Source organism: Meles meles, chromosome 2 (genome assembly GCF_922984935.1).
Source record: "Meles meles chromosome 2, mMelMel3.1 paternal haplotype, whole genome shotgun sequence".
Taxonomy (NCBI): Eukaryota; Metazoa; Chordata; class Mammalia; order Carnivora; family Mustelidae; genus Meles; species Meles meles.
In genome coordinates this window covers 35,767,243-35,786,943 of record NC_060067.1, presented here as the reverse complement: position 1 = coordinate 35,786,943, position 19,701 = coordinate 35,767,243, and the positions used below count along the sequence as shown (strand labels likewise).

The window sequence follows — 19,701 nt, the reverse complement described above, 5'->3', positions numbered from 1 at the left end:
TCTGGAAGAGCATATCTGATTTCAAAGACAGTGGTATTACATCAAATATCTTCTACAAAGAAAACACATTATTGAAGGAATTTCTAAAATATATTAGGACTTAATGATTATAGAGCCTCCAAAGAAAATGTTAAATTTACGAAGTGCTGGGCACTGGGGAAAGAAGTTTAATAATAAGGCTTTTGATATCTGTATAAGTAAATGCAAATTTTGTCTGAGAGGATAAAGCACATTAAAAGTGCTTTCCAAAATATAAAAGAACTAACAAATAATAATCACTTTTCATTAAAAAAAAGAAAAAAAAAACCCCAACATTAGTGATATACGTTCAGAGGGACAAGGGAATAAGGAAAACATTCCTACTGTAGTTTCAGTGACATCTTGACATAAATTAATTATAAAAATATTAAATTAGATACCATCCATATTTGTTAACAGAGCATGTCTCAGGAAAATTTCTTAGTCTTTAAGAGATGCCTGGTTTATTTTGCAAGCTGTAATCAACTCAGCAAAATTTTAGCATTTGAGAAAATAAAAATATTTCAGTTAGTGCTCAGTCCTTACATACTTTGCTCTAACCCATAGGTACACACTTTAAATCTGAATTTAAGTACGTTACTATCTTTTAAAATCAAACTTATTTTGTGTGGATCTCCCCAAAAGGAGATTTTTTTTTTCTAGTAAAAAAATTTAAATACTTTAACCTAAGATAAAGTCAGTGATCATTTAATAACAAATAAATCTATTGGAAAATTGCTAGACAAACTATAAAGTCAGTACTTTGGAACAGGTTACTAAAAAAGGGAAAACGAGGCATTAGGAGAAACATTAGGAGAAACAGTAATGGTAGAAAAAATAAAGGAAATGTTAAAGGGAATAAGAGTAATTCACAATTACCTAATCAGTCATAACACTATAAAATACACCTAGGTACATAAACAATAACACTAAACACAATAAACTTTTATTTTAAAGTAACACTTGAAAGTATGTTTAAAGTTGGGCATGGAGCCCAACATGGGACTTTAACTCATGACCCTAAGATCAAGACCTGAACTGAGATCAAGAATGAGATGATTACCCGACTGAGCCACCCAAGCATCCTACAAAATTAACTTAAAATGTGATGTTTTTGTATTCCAATATAACCTTACATTTAAGTAATCCCTCATAATAATATTTTATGCATGCAATATTTAGGTATTCTCACATAGCAATGATATGTGATAATCTTAAGTGATACTAGGGATAAGCAGCAAGCTAAACTGTTTTGTGACAATAAAAACCAACTAATTAGTTTGTAGCAACAAATCAACAGTTTCCTTATTTTCTTTACACAAGAAAAAAAAGTATACCCACACATACTTTCAGTGCACAAACAAGAAATTTTATAACTGAAAAGTAGTTGACAAAGCTTCAAACAGAAGTAATCATTTGTAATCCTTTTAGGAAATGACAGCGGAAAGAATTAAGAAAATGAATTCTTTCTGCATCCCTGACAATATTTCCAAAATTTCTCACCAACTCCGGTAACAACGCAGATTGATACTACTACTGATATTTACTAATTACATAAATTATTTAGTATTTTAAGCACCCTTAACAAGTATCAAGGAAATACAGAAATAGTACCTATTCTCTTTTTTTTAAAGATTTTATTTGAGAGCACCTGAGCTCAAGAACAAGTAGGAGAGGGACAGAGGCAGAAGCAGACTCCCTGCTGAGCAAGAAGGCAGAGGTAGGCCTTGATCTGGGGACCCTGTGATCATAACCTGAGCCAAAGTCTGACACTTTACCGACTGAGCCACCCAGGTGCACCAACCCCTATTTTAACAAGCTTATAATTTATTAATTGTTATTATAAAACAGCTTAAAAAGTCTGCATCTGGGGGTGCCTGGGTGGCTCAGTGGGTTAAGCCTCTACCTTCGGCTCAGGTCATGGTCTCAGGGTCCTGAGACTGAGCCCTGCATCAGGCTCTCTGCTCAGCAGGGAGCCTGCTTTCCCCTTTCTGTCTGCCTGCCTCTCTGCCGACTTGGACTTGGATCTCTCTCTTGCTCTCAGTCAAATAAATAAATAAAATCTTAAAAAAAAAAAAGTCTGAATCTATATATCCTTTGTTCTCCATACATTTTTCTTTTCTCATTTTGACAATAAAAAAATGTTTGCTTAAAAAAAAAAAAAGTATTCACATACAGTGTTCCCTCTCATATACTTTTGTTTTCCTAATCAAAATGTCCCATAAGAGGATTTTACAGTATCAGTATTTTTTGCAGCTGGAAACAGTAAACTAGATAAAGGCAAATTCTCATGAGAAGCAGTTCCTAAAGGTTTAACTTTCATGTTACAGTGACCTATTGTTTTTAGTTCCTGGAAAGAGAGAGAGATAGGTGGGTTTCCCCCACCAATAAACAATTCTCCGGACAGAAGCAGGATGTCCTACAATTCAGCTCAATTCTGATACTGTCTACCCTGAGGTAGCATCCGTTGGTTCCCAGAGGTTATGATTTCAGTCTTAAGGGACTGCTCCCTCCTAAACCCCAGACATCAGTCAAAAGCCCAGGTTGTTACCTACACTTCCAACCAACTAGCTGTAAATCCAGGTTCTCACAATCCCCTCCTTCTTTGGGTTTGACAAACTCGCTAGAGTAGTTCATAAAACTCAGAGCAAAATTTACTTCCCAGATTACTGGTTTATTATAAAAGGATGCAGAACTAGGGAAGAGCCAGAGGGAAGAGATACATAGGGCAACGTATGTGGAAAGGACAGAGAACTCCTAATCCCTCTGTGAGCCTGCCCCTCTCCCCAGATCTCCAAATGTCCACCAACCCGGAAGCCTCACTGAATCTTGTCTTTCTTGTTTTTAATGGAGGCTTCATTACATAGGTTTGATGATCAAATCACTGGCAACTGGTGACTGAACTCAATTTCCAGCCCCTCTGCTCTTCCCAGATGTCAGAGGGTAGTAGGAATGACAGTTCTAACCCTCTAATCATGGGATTGGCTAGGCAGGGAAGCAGTCCCCACCCTTAGGCTAGTTTCCAAAGGAACTCATTAACATAACAAAAGACAACTTCCCATCTCTCAGCACTTAGGAAATTAAAGGGTTTTAGTTCTGTGCCAGAAATGGGGGACAAGAACCAATATATATTTCATACTATAAATCACATCACACCTCATAGCATTCTCACTGAACCACAGAAAGGTTAAATTAAAAGAAAACAGGAAGCACATGATGATTGTAACTAAACAGCGTAAGTTAGCATCTCTCTCTCCTTTTGTTCTTTTCTTCTCTACTTCTTCCAGGAACTATACCTATGTTAATATATACCAACCAGCCTTAAATTTCAGACTTCAAAACACAGCTGCTGCAAGGCCACACATTGTTATCTTCTCCTACTCTTCAAACATATTCCCTGCTAACCAATCACTAAGCTAGAAATACAGCAGTCATTCTTGACGTAGTGGTCTAATCCCCACTCACCCTTTAAGATTCGATTCTGGAACCACTTATTCTAAAATAAGCTATTCCCATCTCCACCCATGCTGTTCCTTTCTGTTACCAAAGTGCACCATTCTATCAGAATACTTACCACACCGTATTCTCTGCTGAAATATTTGCCTGCCCCTGTCACCGAAACTGCAACTTCAGTGAGAGACCATGTACAATACAATTTACTAAATCCATGCAGTGATCTATAATGGTGTCCCTTGATCAAGGGACAACCCAAAATTTGGCCTTCAGAAGATACAATGCGGGCGCCTGGGTGGCTCAGTGGGTTAAAGCCTCTGCCTTTCCCTCAGGTCATGATCCCAGGGTTCTGGGATTGAGCCCCGCATCGGGCTCTCTGCTTGGCATGGAGCCTGCTTCCTCCTCTCTCTCTCTGCCTGCCTCTCTCCCTACTTGTGATCTCTGTCAAATAAATAAATAAAATCTTAAAAAAAAAATTTCTAAAAAAAAAAAGAAGATACAATGCATATTCAGATAACCCTGCAGGGAAGGGTTTTTTAAGGTGTAGTCCTTGAAAGACTGGTATCAGAATCACTTTAAGACTGTTAAAAAGATGGAGATTTAGGATCCCTATCCACTTATTTTAAGAATTCCTAGTGTTCGTTATAAATATGTAACACCACAAGAATTACTTTTCATTTGCATTTCACAGGGCAGTACAAGAGATCTTGTATTAGATCATATACAAAATTTCATCTTATCTTATTCTAACAATCTTATGAGGTTGATAATATTTATAGGTGAAGAAAAAGGAAGCTCAGAAATATTGAGTAACTCACCAACAGTCACAATGGTAGTATATAGCGCAGCTGAAATTCAAACCTAAGACTGTCTCAAATGTTCAATTAATAAGCTTCCTGGAAAATCTTGAAGTTAGCTCACAGGGAGGTGCTACAGCATTAAAGAGCAAGCAGAGCTCATGCTATGGCAAATATGCGACCCATCTCTAGGACCGAGGTGTGGAAACTCAAAACCTAAAGTCCAAAGGGAAAGCCAATCTATCCAGCACATATAATACCATCGCTCATTCTCTCTCACTACAGCATCATGTATACATGTATTAATCCACAGTATGTGTCTATTACTCCTCGCTCCAAGTGTTTGATCGCCATTCCCACATAATCTGTTACTGAGTAACGGTCACCTCTTGAGAAGTGACTGCCATTTAGAAAAAAAGGAAGTGGTCATATATACACATCAGCAGGGGACAGAAAGGGACTCTCAGAGATGGAACAAAAGCTACATAGAGCGACAGAAAGTAAATTTTGTGTATTTCTCCTTTTTTTTTTGAAGATTTTATTTATTTATTTGGCAGAGAGAGAGACAGTGAGAGAGGGAACACAAGCAGGGGGACTGGGAGAGGGAGCAGGCTCCTTGCTCAGCAAGGAGCCTGTTGTGGGGCTGGATCCCAGGAGCCTGACCTGAGCAGAAGGCAGACAGCCAACGACTGAGCCACGCAGGTACCCCAGTGTTTGTGTAATTCTTCTTTATTCTTTTCTTAAAACTTCAGAATGAAACTGTCAGGAAAAGAGGAATGTGATACTAGAGGGTATATGTTAACTAGTACCAGCAGCCCTTGTGGATAAAGACAAAATAATAAAGATATTCTGGAAAACAGCAAAAACTCTTCTAACAGTGGTCATTTTCCTGAGAATTTAAAGGGTATTATAAATCCTATTTTGTACTCAAGAATATACAGGTAAGTTAAATAATGTCTCAGAATACACAATGCTAATGTAAAGCCAGAAACTACTGTGAAACATCCATCAAAGAAAATAAACTAAAAAACATGACTAGCAGAAATTTTTTCTTCTAGAATAGAGTTCTATTAGCTATTCTGTGGACCATTACTTAAAATAGCCTCAGAATAACCCTCCCCCAACCCCACCAAAAAGTATCATTACCGTGCTCTTCCCAATGCAACCGCGGTCCTCATCTCTACTTCGCGGGTTGCTAAAATCAGGAGTGCTGACTGGCTGCACTGCAGGGCCGTGGTATTCATCCTGAGATATTTTGGTTACAAACATCTGTTTTACATATACTTTTTGGATTTGGAAATTTTTTTTTTTTAAAGATTTTATTTATTTGACAGAGATCACAAGTAGGCAGAGACGCAGGCAGGCAGAGAGGAGGAAGTAGGCTCCCTGCTGAGCAGAGAGCCCGATCCGATCCGGGGCTTGATCCCAGGACCCTGGGATCATGATCTGAGCCAAAGGCAGAGGCTTTAACCCGCTGAGCCACCCAGGCGCCCCTGGCTTTGGAAATTCTTAAGATATATTTATGGTCTGACAAATAGTAGGAATTCATGTTTTTGCAATTTTTTCAAATTCAAGCTCAATTTCTGTTTTCTCAGACCAAAAACACCACTTGATTGTTCTTTCTCAAGGTCATTTGTTGAGCAGTATTCAGTCTGTACTGGCTCCTCCTACAAACAATGGAATGTATAGAAAGAACACTATTGAGGACCTGTAAGACCTAGACTCTACCTGCAGCTCAGCTACCATCACCAGCTGAAACCTTAAAATTCACTGTCTTTATTTGTAAAATGAAGTGGTTAAACCAACCCTTTCTTTTTTTAAAAAGATTTTATTAATTTGAGAGAGCGAGAGCGAGTGAGCGAGCATGTAAGCCAGGAGAGGTACAGAAGGACAGAGAGAATCTCAAGCAGACTCCGTACTGAGCTCTGAGCCCCAGGCGGGACTCCATCTCATGGCTCTGAGATCATGGCCTGGGCGAAAACCAAGAGTTCGATGTTTAACCCACTGAGCCACCCTAGTGCCCTTAAAGCAACTATTTCTAAGGTCTTTTCAAAATATTTCATTCTATGATCCAATTACATTAGTAGATACCCTGCAGGACACAGTACTCTAGAACTAGAATACTAAATGCCAAAGACATAAATGCAACCTTTTAACTGTTTACAGCAAACCACCCTGCTCAGAAGGGCAAAAGCAGAGGCAGTCTGAGCACTTGGCATCTCCTCACCCCTAGGCCAAAGAGAAGAGTCCACAGTTCTCTTCCCTAAATTGGCTTCCCCTCATCTCTTCCTAATTCTTATTTTTTTAAAATCCACTTAGAGACCCAATATTCCAAGAATGAATAAAAAATACCTATTCCATGCTCTCAGACCACTTTGTATATACATCTATCATAGTCCTCATCTCTTTATACACAAATAATTATTGCACTCTCATTCTTTTTAGAACAAAGTTAGACATAAATATCTGAAATAATTTTCTTTTCTCTTACTCAGCTCTGTAAGCCTGGTCCCAAACATAGTAGTTGTAACATATGCAATATGACAGAAATATAATTTAATTAAATCCTAAAGGGCAGTGCAAGGCCAGGCATTAGGACATATATACACAGATACACCCATGAAATTTTCTAATCATCTTATGAGTTTTTTAATGTTTATAGATGAGAAAAATGAGGCTACAAAATACTGAAGAACTTACTAAAGGTCACACTGGTAGTTAATGGTACAGCTGAAATTCAAACACAGAAAAATGCTGAGTAAATGAGTGGATGAAGTTTTCCTTCCTGATATTTTCAATGAATACTGGTTTTCTATAAAATAAAGAATCCAGGAATAGAATGAAGACAAAAGCCTAAAAGGAATTACCTTATCTATAAATGCATATATGGCAATGTAACTGTTGCTAATTTACTGACAAGGGTTATTTCCATGCTAATCCGTGAGTGAAGAAAATGCATACACACATAAGCATTTAGAAAATTCTATTTACTTAACAAATGTCTACTAAATACAAAGCATACTGTCCTGCTCAATTACTCGGACCAACCTCCCTGGCTTAGTTCTCTAGTGTTTTTCCTGGAATTTGGCTAAACAGTTTTAAGAGAGCTAAGCTAACCACAGATATACTTCCGGATAATTTACAGTTCGCAGTATTGTTAAATTAACACAAATACTTTATGTAAAGCAGACTTTAATAAAATATAAATTTCAACAAAGCGAAGCCAAGAGAACACGTGCAGAAGTATAATTTACTAACCACACAAACATCTGCCTGTTTGCACGAACAGGTTGGGCTGATTAATAACTCCAGCTGAGATCGCAATTTTTCATCATCACCAAGAACCTGGTTAAATTTCTTCACAAAATCTTGTGCTTTCCCAGGGTCAGGCAAATTCTCTGTAAAATTGAAAGAGAATCAGAATTATAAAAGAAAAACTACCAAACTAAAAGCAAGCTCTCTCTCTCTTTTTTTAAAATATTTTATTTATTTGACAGAGAGAAATCACAACTAGGCAGAGAGGCAGGCAGAGAGAGAGGAGGAAGCAGGCTCCCTGCAGAGCAGAGAGCCCGATGTGGGGCTCGATCCCAGGACCCTGGGATCATGACCTGAGCCGAAGACAGAGGCTTTAACCCACTGAGCCACCCAGGCGCCCCTAAAAGCAAGGTCTCTTAAAAATTATGCTGAGCTATCAAAAAACAATCAGCCTCACTCGTTCTTAGAAATTAAATGATTACTTTCTCTTACTTAGTATTAAATTGATAGTCCCATTATGTAAATTATTTGTCTGTTTTGATGTTTATTATACATATATACGGAATGAATAAACAAACTCACTTGCTATGGTCATCAGCTTTCCAAACATGGCAGAACAGTTAGCCTCTGACTGAAATTTAAAACAGAAACAAAAGAAGTCATATGTGCTACCAAAATTTCTGTTAAGAAAATCCAATTACACATTTTTAAAGAAAAACAAACAAACAAAACTAAACCAAAACAAAAAACATCACAAACCAGTCACCAGAAAATCTACACCTTAAGTTGGTAACAAAGAACTGTGGAGTGGCAACAACTATTAAGTTAGGACAAAGAGAAGGAAAGGTGATGTCATAAAGAGGTTTTAAATATTAAAAAGGAGTACATAACTTCCACAAGGAAAACATGCCAGAATACTGAACTGAAGATAATGGAAATAATTTTCTTCAAAATTACTGTGAAACCATACATCAAAGAAAATTAACTAAAATTATTAAGAGTACAAAAAAATTTCTTCCTATTCTGAATAGTTCTATTAACTATTCTGTGGCCTATTACTTAAATAACCTCAGAATATCCTCTGCCTTCCAAAAAGTAATTTTGTAGAGTCCAACACAATAATAAAGTATTACTTTATTACTAAATTTGTATGACACTGGAATAATTTGGATCAGAAATCGGTAAACTAAGGTCCCATGGACCATCTGTTATTGTTAAAGTTTTGCTGAAACACAGTCACATTTGTTCATTTACATATTGTCTAGGACTGCTTTTGTGATTTTGGAAACAGAGTTGAGCAGTTCAACAGAGACTTTATGGCTGGTAAAGCCTAAATTTCTGTAAGCTGATCATTTATAAAAAAATTTTGCCAACCCTTGCTTTAGCATCAATAGACCCTTGAAGGATCTCTGTCTACAAGTTCCTAGTTAAGAACACCTATTCTAGTAGTGAACACGTTTAGAAATATATTAAGAAATTATTCACGTTTCTTTCCCCCATTGTCCAGAAGACGCTGGGCAGAATTTTTTTAATTTGACTTTGCCATATTTATAGAATTGGTACCTAATTTGATATTGACTCTACAATGAAGGACCCAAAATCATGGAGTAAAAAAAAACAAATCATGGTTTCTCAGAAAATTTTATCTCAATGTTTAATTCTAATTATTTGAAAATGGATGAACCATGTATAAATTCTTAGTATCTAAAATGATAAACTAGAAATTACCATTTATTTGTTCATGCTAGAAAATAAGATTTTGTTATATTCATTTACAGTGAAAATACAGCTTAGAAATCTAGAGAAATTATGTGTAACCAAAATTTGGAAAACACTCAATAACAGTTTTTACTTGCTTCATTATATGTAACTACACAAAAACTGAATAATGACCATAACAAACTATTAATTTAAACAAATCATGAACCTACTGTAGGTTGCTTGTGCAAATCCAACAGTTCTCGTACATGACTTCTAAGCATGTTCTGACACTTCCACATTTCATTGAGAGCTCTGTTAATAAATATGAAAAAATATGTAATATAACAATCTGGTAATTATTCAACTTTACTATTTTTCTTGCTGTATGGGACAGATACACCATGCTTCTCCATCTATTTAAAAATTTTAAGCAGCAGCACCAGCATTTATTTACAGGATTAAGACAGGTTAGTTTAAAGTAGTAAATAAAAGGGGGCGCCTGGGCGGCTCAGTGGGTTAAGCCGCTGCCTTCGGCTCGGGTCATGATCTCGGGGTCCTGGGATCGAGCCCCACATCGGGCTCTCTGCTCCGCGGGGAGCCTGCTTCCTCCTCTATCTCTGCCTGCCTCTCTGCCTACTTGTGATCTCTCTCTCTGGCAAATAAATAAATAAAATCTTAAAAAAAAAAAAAAAGAAGAAGTTATAGGAGGATGAATAGGATCTTTCTAGGTAAATGGGGACTGAAAGACTTTTTTTTTTTTTTTTAAGATTTTATTTGTTTGAGAGAAAGAGAAAGCTTTAGTGGCAGGTTGTGGAAGGGGCAGAGCGAGAGGGAGAAGCATACACCCCCCCACTGAGCAGGGAGCCAGACGTGGGGCTTGAACCTAGCACCCCAAGATCATGATCTAAGCCAAAGAGTGACACTTAACCAACTGAGCCACCCAGGTGCCCTGGACTGAAAGACATTCCAAGCAGAGGAAACTAGAATGTTCTAGTACGAAAAAAGATAATATGTCATCAAAATGCGTGGGATAGGTAACAAAATTTTTTTTTACAGATCTGGGGCAGAGAGTGTGAATGAAGTATCATCAGGAAGCGAGAACATACTGCAGAAAAGGATCAGATCATAAAGGCATTTTCATGGTAGGCTAAGAGGTATGAATAAAGGGCTGCAGAAATGAACTTCACAGAAATGATGCAGATTCAAGGCATCAAATTTAACTTGAGTGTTTATTATTCTAGACTTCCTTCTCTCCATGAAAGCAATTTTCTTCTCTCACAAACCTAGTTCATAATTCCAGGTACCCAGAGGGATCTCTGAGATATTAGTCTATGTTGGAGTATTATTTGCCAATATTTTGAAATATAGAGAGATCAAAACCTTAGGCCAGGGATTTACTACCTAGGGGAGCATCAGGAATCACCTGCAAATTTTTTAAATGGCCAATGTCCCCTAATATAATACACTAAGGACCCAACATAAGTTACCTCTGTAGAATTTCTGCTGAAAATGAATAAGCCCAATCTAATAATGAGGAAACACTGGATGAACCCGAGTTGAGGGGATATTTTACAAAATTGGACTGGGCCATGCAATACTCTTTCCTAATCATCAAAGTTATAAAAGATAAAGAAAGGCCAAGGAATGGGCTCCAAATTAAGAAACTAGAGACATGACAATGAAATATACAATCTGTAGTCCTAGAACAGAAAATAAAAAACCTCATAAAGCACATTACTGGAACAACTGAGGAAACTTAAATACACACTAGATTAGATAATGATATTGTATCAATGTTAAATCTCTTGATTTTGGTAAGAGTACTCTGGTTATATAAGAGATTATCTTGCTCCTAGGGAATATACAATGAAATATTTAGGGGTAAAGGGATCTAATGTCTGCAATTTACTCTCAAATGGTTCAGAAGAAAATATTTATGTAGAAAGAAAGAAAAAGTTTATGAAAATGGCAAATGATAAAGCAAATGAATCTGGGTAAAAGGCATATCATAACACTTTGTACTATTCCCGCAACTTTTCTATAAGCTTGAAATTATATGAAAGTTAAAAGACAAATACATAAAATATAATATACACATATTATAATAACACACACACACACACGAGCTGAGGTTCTTTTCAGAATAATCGGAATTCTTAGTGACAGGACGTGTTTACTTTTTAAAAAGCTTTATTACAATGGAGTGACCACACATTCTAGTTGGCCTGGGACAGTTAAAGTTTATGCCAATTGCTGGATCAAAAATATTAATAGTGCCTTTCAGTTTCAAAAATATCCCAGTTCAGACAAACAATCATATGGTCATTCTACACAGGGGTGATCTGAATATACTTTCCTGATTAAGAAGCAGTATTTAGTTCTTAGGATTTGTACTATAAAGCTCCAATAGTGTAATTTACATCCCTGTCAACAGGTAGACAAAAGTAATTTTGACAAGGGAATTTCTTTGAATCCCGGAAATTGTATTATTGACTCAGTTGCCAAATATGCCTATACATATTGGAATATTTTTTGCTTTTAATTTATTTGAACTTCTAAAAATTTTCTGTATAAACATCATCTAAGGTTCTTTTTTTCCTTGAGACCGTGTGTGAGTGCAAGGGGTGGGTTGGGTGGGGCAGAGGGAGAGAATCTTAATGAAGCTCTGTGCCCAGACCTGGCAAAATCTAAGCCAGTATCGAGAGTCAGACCCTTAATTGACTAAACCACCCAGGCGCCCCTGACGTTCTTGATTCAACTAGAAGAAGCAACAATCCCACCAAAAATTATTATATAAGGTAAAGTAATTTTACAAAATCTTTAACTCCAAACAATCATTTAAAAAGTAACTTACTTGACAGCATTTGGATCCAAACTAGCATATAAATAATACAAGCATTTCATTCTCTCTTCTGTTTCCAAGTTGTGGGGGACAAGATACTGAGCAAAGATTTTCTCTACCAACAGTCTATGAAACAAAAAATCCCAATAACAATTATTCTATTTTTTTTTTTAGAAGCAATAGCCCTTTATATTTTAACCACCTCATGCAAAGATACCAGATCTATGTGTGTAAATACAATGGAAAAGATTAGTAGGTGACCAGTTCCTTTCCTTGGAATACGGTTTTTATTTGATTGTTGGTGGTTCTTGTTTTTTGTTTTTGGAGTACTCTCTATGACCAATGTGGGGCTTGAACTCGTGAAATCAAGAGTTGCATGCTCTACTGACTAAGACAGGCAAGCACCCTGGAGTATAGTTATTTTAAAATTTAGAGCTATGGTTCACTTTTTGTCAGTATGGAACATTTGTTCTAAAAGGATTTATATGTTACTCCTAAATACAGGGTGCAAGGCTGTGCCAGCTATTCTTCATCACTCCTGAGCTATAGGAAGTTACTTAGCAGTCAAGAACAGCTAATTCTAAAAAAGAAAGAAAGAAAGAAAGAACCCAAAACCAAACCAAAACAACCCAACCCACACACCCACACATTAATTTCCTCCAATTACAATCCAACTCCTTTCCAATGTGGTCATCTAAAATCAGGGGGATCTTCCTTCGTATTACTACTTCCTGAAAATTTAGCTTTTCCTGTGTGTATCTGATCTCTTGTCTCTCCACAGTCTAAATTTCTTAATGATACTGGAATAACCGTCTTGCTAAGCTTATATTTATTAACTAGAACCACAAGAATAAGACAATACAAGAAATCTTCATTAATCAATAAAATACGCAGCCAGTGATGCATAAGTTATCAGTCTAATTCTATCAAACACTGCAAAGCACTTTGCAAAAACCAAAATCATTACTACAACCCAATATAGAATTACAAGTAATATTCGGAAAATGAAAACAATGTAAGTCCTTAACACAAGTAAAGAAATTTTGTAACAAGTATGGGGACGCATGTTAATTTGACATACTGTGGTGATCTCTTCCCAATATACACAAATACAGAACCATTACGTTATATACCTATTATCGTTATGTGTCGATTATTCCTCAATTAAAAAAAATCATAGCACTGCCTCTATTGATACCTATTATGTTGCAAAAAAGTAAAAATAGTAACTAGCAGTTATTAAATAGTCCCATATTGACAGGCTTGGGCTAGGGAGCTTTATGTTCGTTTTTTATTTAATCCACATGACTATCTTGTATGGAAAGCTTTATTATTTTTTAGATAAAACCAAGGTGCACAGAAGTGAGCTGTGTATAAGCACATGTCTAATAAGGTGCAGAATGAAGATGTGGTCTCTGGTCTGACTCCAAAGCCCGTACCCACTTCACTAATTATGCTACTTGAAAATTTGTACCAGTCCTATTTAAACATAAAATGTATAAATATGCAGAAAGTGATTTCCAAATTCAGAAACAAAAAATTAAGAAGTATATTATATGTCAAAAAATCAAAAGCACGTTTATAGTCAACCATTCTACCAACATGCCAGACTCACTTGTCATCGATGCTATTCTGATAATAAATATGCAGAAGTTTGTCCTTTATCCAGCTGACCTTCTCTGCAGCTTCCTTTCCTGCTTCACCATGAAGACAGTATTTCTTATAAAGCTGAGCCAGACCCATCATAGCTTCTTTTCTTACTCGCCACTAAAAAGTATAAAGTTTATTGAATGAGCAAGATGCCAAACTTTAGTATACTAATCTGCAAAAATTGGCATTTCTTCACTAGGTTTTACAATCAGACTTCTATGTACCTAAGCTGGCATAATACTTATTTTCCTAAGAAGCAACAAACTGCTTTACCAATAATTCTGAATATTCCTTTCATAAATCAGACTATTTAAAAGATTGTCTAATGCAAATACTACTAAATCACCTACCAATTTATTTCCCTCACAGCCAAGCAATCAGTAGTAAATCTTACACATGATTTCATTAGATTCTGTCTAAAAAATCTGCCCAAGTTTTAAAACTGATGAAAAGGTAAAAGAGAAAGTATGTGATTTATCCTGCAACCAAGAGCCCTATCACCTGTAACGTTTTATCCTAATTACACTCCTTTTGATATTAACTCAGAATAAAAATAAAATTTAGTATCAGGATCCTAAATTACAAAGTTGGAAAGCACCTTAGTGATCATTTTAAGTGAACTTCTTTACTTTATAGATTAAAAGGGCAAATGATTTACCTAGCCACATACTAGTTAGTGGAAGAAGACTCTTTGGGACTTCTAGAGACTGGAACAGTTTGCTAGGAGGAAAGAAAGGTGGCAGGAAGAAGGTCGATAAAAAAAGGAGACTATAAAAACCTACAGTTAGAACCATGACAGTGAGATGTAATTAAAAGAAAAAAAACAAACTAAAAAAGATATTTGTCTCAGTAACAAATCAGAGCATATGATCTTTGGTTTATTTACATTAATATTTCTTTACAATCTTTTGTATAATTTCCTCATTTTTAGGCTATTTAGATGGAATGAAACTTTGTTCCCATATAACAGGTAACTGATCCCTTTGACATTTCACACATGAGACCAAATAATGTAAGCAATGAAATTTAAGAATAAGTCCTGTCCCCACATTTTATAGAGGAGAAAACAAATTTCAGAAAGGCTACACATAAGGTCATCTAATTTACTGCACAAAATTGGGGTCCTAAAAAATATCCAGTAGATGCTATTATGACCATATCACACAGGCTCAGGAAGATGCATTTATTCAACTCTTTCAGAAACTATAAACAAACATTAGCAGAAGCAGGAGTGAAATGTTTCTAAAAGGAAGAAATAATAGAAGTGGTAATACCTTCAATCAAGTGTGTGTATGGAGGTGGGGACGGGAGAGTTACTAACTAACCAACAGGTAGAGCTTCATTTCATTTAAATAAAAGCCAAGAGGAAAAACTTGTTCAAAGTTATAATAACTGATACAGCTGAACATGTTAAACAGCGCCTGCCTGACATATTTGCCTCCTCCACCAAAATAGTTAGAAAGAACCTAAAGAATACCTCTTGCTGTATTTTATAACCAAGAAATATAGTTTTACTCTGAAACTACAGCTAAAGGACACTGGTTTTACCAGGACAGTGTGCTTTCAACTATGCCCCAAATAAAACAGCACGCTGCAAAGGTAACTTGTGTTCAAGTTGTTAATACGATGTCTGATCAGCCTGCCCTGCATGTCTGTGTCTGGCTTACAGTTGATACTATTCCTTAGCAACAGGTTTTGTTGTTCTTAGTACTAGTCTTCCTTAACAAATCATGTTTTTAACTGTAACCGCAGAGAGGAAATCACACAAAAAAGTATCTGAACATACAACTGTCACTTCAGCCCTTGGCTTGGCATAGCAATATAGAAATATCACTTTCATATAAAGTATGGTATTCTTTTAGCCCAATGAATTACAGATCCAGCTAAGTTTATACAACATGGTCACTTTTGAAAATGGAACTGTAAGAAAAAAAACATAGGTGATCACTCACTATTCTATTGAAACTCATAACTGAAAAGGTAAATTAAAACTTTAGAAATAATTTCTTTGTCTTTAGCAAACACTGTAAATATAATAAATTACAAAAGAATAAAATTCCTCAGATTTTACCCGTTTATCCAGTGTTCTTTCTCTTACAAAGCCAAGAAGTTGATCATTTACTAAGGCAAGGTCTCTTTTGGCAGCTGTTATTATAGTAACAATGACATCATGACGAATAGCCTCTTCGGGATCATGTGACCTAACTTTCAAATACTCTGTAATAAGAGAAAAAAACTAAAGCTAAATGTTAGCTATGATACTTGTCATGTTCAGAATGACAGAAAAGACTAATGCTTTAGGCTTCCAACCATATTGAAACAATGTTTGTAAAAAGTGGCATAAATTAAAATCATTTTATTTTTGATGTGGCAATACCATACATAATCACAAAATAAAATACACCACACTATTTCTTACTGGAGTCACATTTTAACAAATAATGTATTTTACCTCAACTATTGTGGAAAAGTCAAATCACAATGAAGTATCTGATTTATATATTCAGAACTTAAGTTACAATACAAATTAAAAGAAGTAAAAGAAAAATAGTAAAAATGCTTATAGCAAGTTGCTAACAGGTATATTTCTATACATTACACAATATAAAATACAGAGTAACTAGAATTCTATGACCTCTAAAAAAGATTCTTAAATAATTACAATACAAACAAAACCAAAACAAAAAAAATGATTCTTCTCTTTTGGTAAACAGCATTTTGATAAAATCATTTATTTGCCAATACCAAACAAGCAAGTTCAAATGCTCTATGTTCAAGTTAAGAATGGGAAATTCTAGTCTACTCCAGGAGATAATCACTTTCCGGATTATTATTAGATTATGTTTCTAAATTTAATTATCACATAGGTACAATGATTTGTGTCCAAACCCAATGTCTACTTCCTCAAACTATGATTTCCAAAAAATTCTGAAGATTTCAAGAGTAATTTTATTGTATAAATATAAAATCACTTATCAGCCCAGGACTGATAAAAAACTGAAGTAGAGGCAGAGTTAAAACCTCTTCAGATATTAAATTTAAGGTCAAAGGTCACATCTAAAATATATTTGTGTGATTACTCTCATATTTATAATAAATCAGCCAGCTTACCTGTGAGATCCTTTGCTAAATCTGGGTGATTCATTAAACAGTGACTGGCAAATTTCACACTTTCTAATCTCACAGGAACGTGAATGTCATTAAATCTACATGGAAAAGGTTGTTAAAGATTAGTTGTAAGGCAAAATAATTATTTTCAAATAAAAAATTATTTTCATATCTACATAAGTGCCTATAAACAACAGTTACCGATAAAAAAGTGTTATTTTATAATAACAGTATGTTCTGAAGGGAGAATATTAAAAAATACATATTTTCACAAAAACATTTTTGAAAACAATGTTTACCATGCTTAAACAAAAGTATAAACACATCCCCCAACCCAAACTACATACTTTGTAGAGCCCCAAATTTAACAAAAATAAAAATTTAAAACCTACAAAATCTACTTCAAAAAAGTTAAAAGGGGAAAATACTGGACAAAGAGGTAGAAAGCAAATCATATGAGAGGCAGATCTAGAAGTTCAAAGGTAAGTTCATAAAATGTATGTGTTGGGGTCCCTGGGTGGCTCAGTGGGTTAAAGCCTCTGCCTTCTGCTCAGGTCATGATCCCAGGGTCCTGGGATGGAGCCCTGCATCGGGCTCTCTGCTCAGCAGGGAGCCTGCTTCCCCTCCTTTCTCTCTCTGCCTGTCTCTGCCTACTTGTGATCTCTGTCTGTCAAATAAATAAATAAAATCTTAAAAAAAAAATGTATGCGTCATAACTGCCTTACAACAAAAAAGTTTCATATGCTGGGACGAACTTGTATTAAAGTTCAACTTTCAAAGGTTGAGTATATTGTAAAAATGCAATAAATATGAAACAGCACATGTAGATCCCAGTCTGTACATAATAAAGGTAAACTTAGCAACTCATGAATTTAAAATTACGGGCAATTTAAAAATAATTGTTAATTATAAAAATCTGGTTTTAAAAAGCAAAACTATTTTTAGAAAGTAATCTCATAAGATAACCAATTAAAGTTATATAATAAATGCCTTTTTTAAAAAAGATTTTATTTATTTATTTGAGAGAGAGCACAAGCAGGGGAGAGGCAGAAGCAGACTCGCTGCTGAGCAGGGAGCACTATGCTCCAGGATCCCAGAACCATGACCAGAGCCAAAGGCAGATGTTTAACTGACTGAGCCACCCAGGTGCCCCAATAAATGTCTTAATAAAGCTTACTTTTTTCTTACTTTCCTAAGTAAAGACTAAAATTATAATTTTATTTTAATAAATCTTGCATTTAGGATTTATAAATTTTCTTTTTTTTAAACATTTCTTTTTTTTTTTTTTTTAAAGATTTTATTTATTTATTTGACAGAGAAAGAGAACACAAGTAGGCAGAGAAGCAGGCTCCCCGTTGAGCAGAGAGCCCAATGTGGGGCTCGATCCCAGGGCCCTGAGATCATGACCTGAGCCAAAGGCAGAGGCCCAACCACTGAGCCACCCAGGCACCCCAGGATTTATAAATTTTCTATCTGCCAGAGAAAAATGAAAACATTACCATTTATGATCAACTAAATTACAAAGTATCAAAACACTTCTTGCTAAATAATTAAGGAAAATAATACAGTAAAACAGATACACTGGTAATACTTCTTCATTTTAATGAATTCAATGAATGAATGCTTCATATGTAGAAATATGAAGGAGACTATTAGAAATAGCAGTGAATATAAAATTATGAATATAAGAATTTCTTACAGTTGATTTAGTTTTTATAAGTAATTGTTTTGCTATAAACATCAAGGCAATCACAACAGAATCACTTCTTTTGTTTATTGACAAGTATAGTTGTTTCATTCCCTCTATTTTAAGTTGTCATAAAATCAAGTTTAATTATTCAAAATAGCTAGCATTTACAGACCTTCAAAATGGCCTGTTCTAAGCAAATTAAGATTGTCAGTGTCAGAGATTTCTCAAATATCAAAATATAACTGGCAAATCTAACTTGGGATCATTATCATGAATTTAAGAAAATTTCTAAGCCCACCTTCTCAATCAGCTGAATTAAACAATGAAGAATCTTTAATATTCACCAGAATACTAAGAGTAAAAACAGACTTTTCATGGTCTGAAGCAAGATACATGTAAATGGAATGCAAGAGGGAATTTGATAAATTTCAAAGATATTTTTCAACCTTATCATCAAGTTGAATATATCCTAATAATTCTAAGTTCTCAAGAGGGAACATTAAAAATTATCTGAATCAAGGGCAACGTCATTTTCAATTTTAAAATCGTACTATAATACCAAATTAGTTCATAACATAACATTATTCAATTAGATAAACTACAGACCTAAACAATAAACACTAGTAAACGAATACATTGTTGGACTGAAGAATGGCATGAACTGGATCATTATGTCTTCAGTCTCATGATTTAAAAATCTTAAGATGGAACATTCTCAGATATTGCCTATCTATTTATTCTAATGACACTATTGTAGCACAGAAAGATTAAAAATTGTTATGTGGTAAATAATAAGCATTCTTCATAAAAAATCTGATGTATAATTTGTTCTCCAAGAAAGAGCAACAGATACTTAAAAAACAAACAAACAAACAAACAAAAAACCCACCACATATCAATTAAAGTTTTGGTACGTGTGGTTTTAATCAAATGCACCATACTGACTGGCCTCCAAAACATACAAGTCAGAATCCATAGAATTATATGTTCTCTTACCGTCCAAGAAAACACTGCCAAAGAGGACGATTCTGTGTTGCCAAATCAGAATCCTTAGAACCAAATAATTTAGCTAAAAGTCGAACAACAGCTAATCGCTCTTCTCCATCATTGCTCTAAGGAAAAAGAGAAAATAAATGAAGCCAAAGTTTATTCATCAGATTACAGAAAACAACATGAATCATTCGTGA

General features: G+C 35.2%; 1 protein-coding gene across 4 annotated transcripts in view; it reads right to left on the bottom strand.

Annotated features, from left to right (window-relative positions):
- The window catches only part of PDS5A (PDS5 cohesin associated factor A), a 141,152-nt gene that overhangs the window by 54,869 nt on the left and 66,582 nt on the right, over window positions 1-19,701 (bottom strand). For all 4 annotated transcript variants that reach the window (XM_045990131.1, XM_045990150.1, XM_045990140.1 and 1 more), the window contains exons 9-16: window positions 19,511-19,626; window positions 16,828-16,922; window positions 15,788-15,933; window positions 13,682-13,833; window positions 12,079-12,192; window positions 9,455-9,536; window positions 8,106-8,154; window positions 7,527-7,666 (exon numbers count right to left, since the gene is read on the bottom strand). In XM_045990131.1, the coding sequence (XP_045846087.1) occupies window positions 7,527-7,666; window positions 8,106-8,154; window positions 9,455-9,536; window positions 12,079-12,192; window positions 13,682-13,833; window positions 15,788-15,933; window positions 16,828-16,922; window positions 19,511-19,626 (894 nt within the window). The remainder of the gene's footprint in view (window positions 1-7,526; window positions 7,667-8,105; window positions 8,155-9,454; window positions 9,537-12,078; window positions 12,193-13,681; window positions 13,834-15,787; window positions 15,934-16,827; window positions 16,923-19,510; window positions 19,627-19,701) is intronic.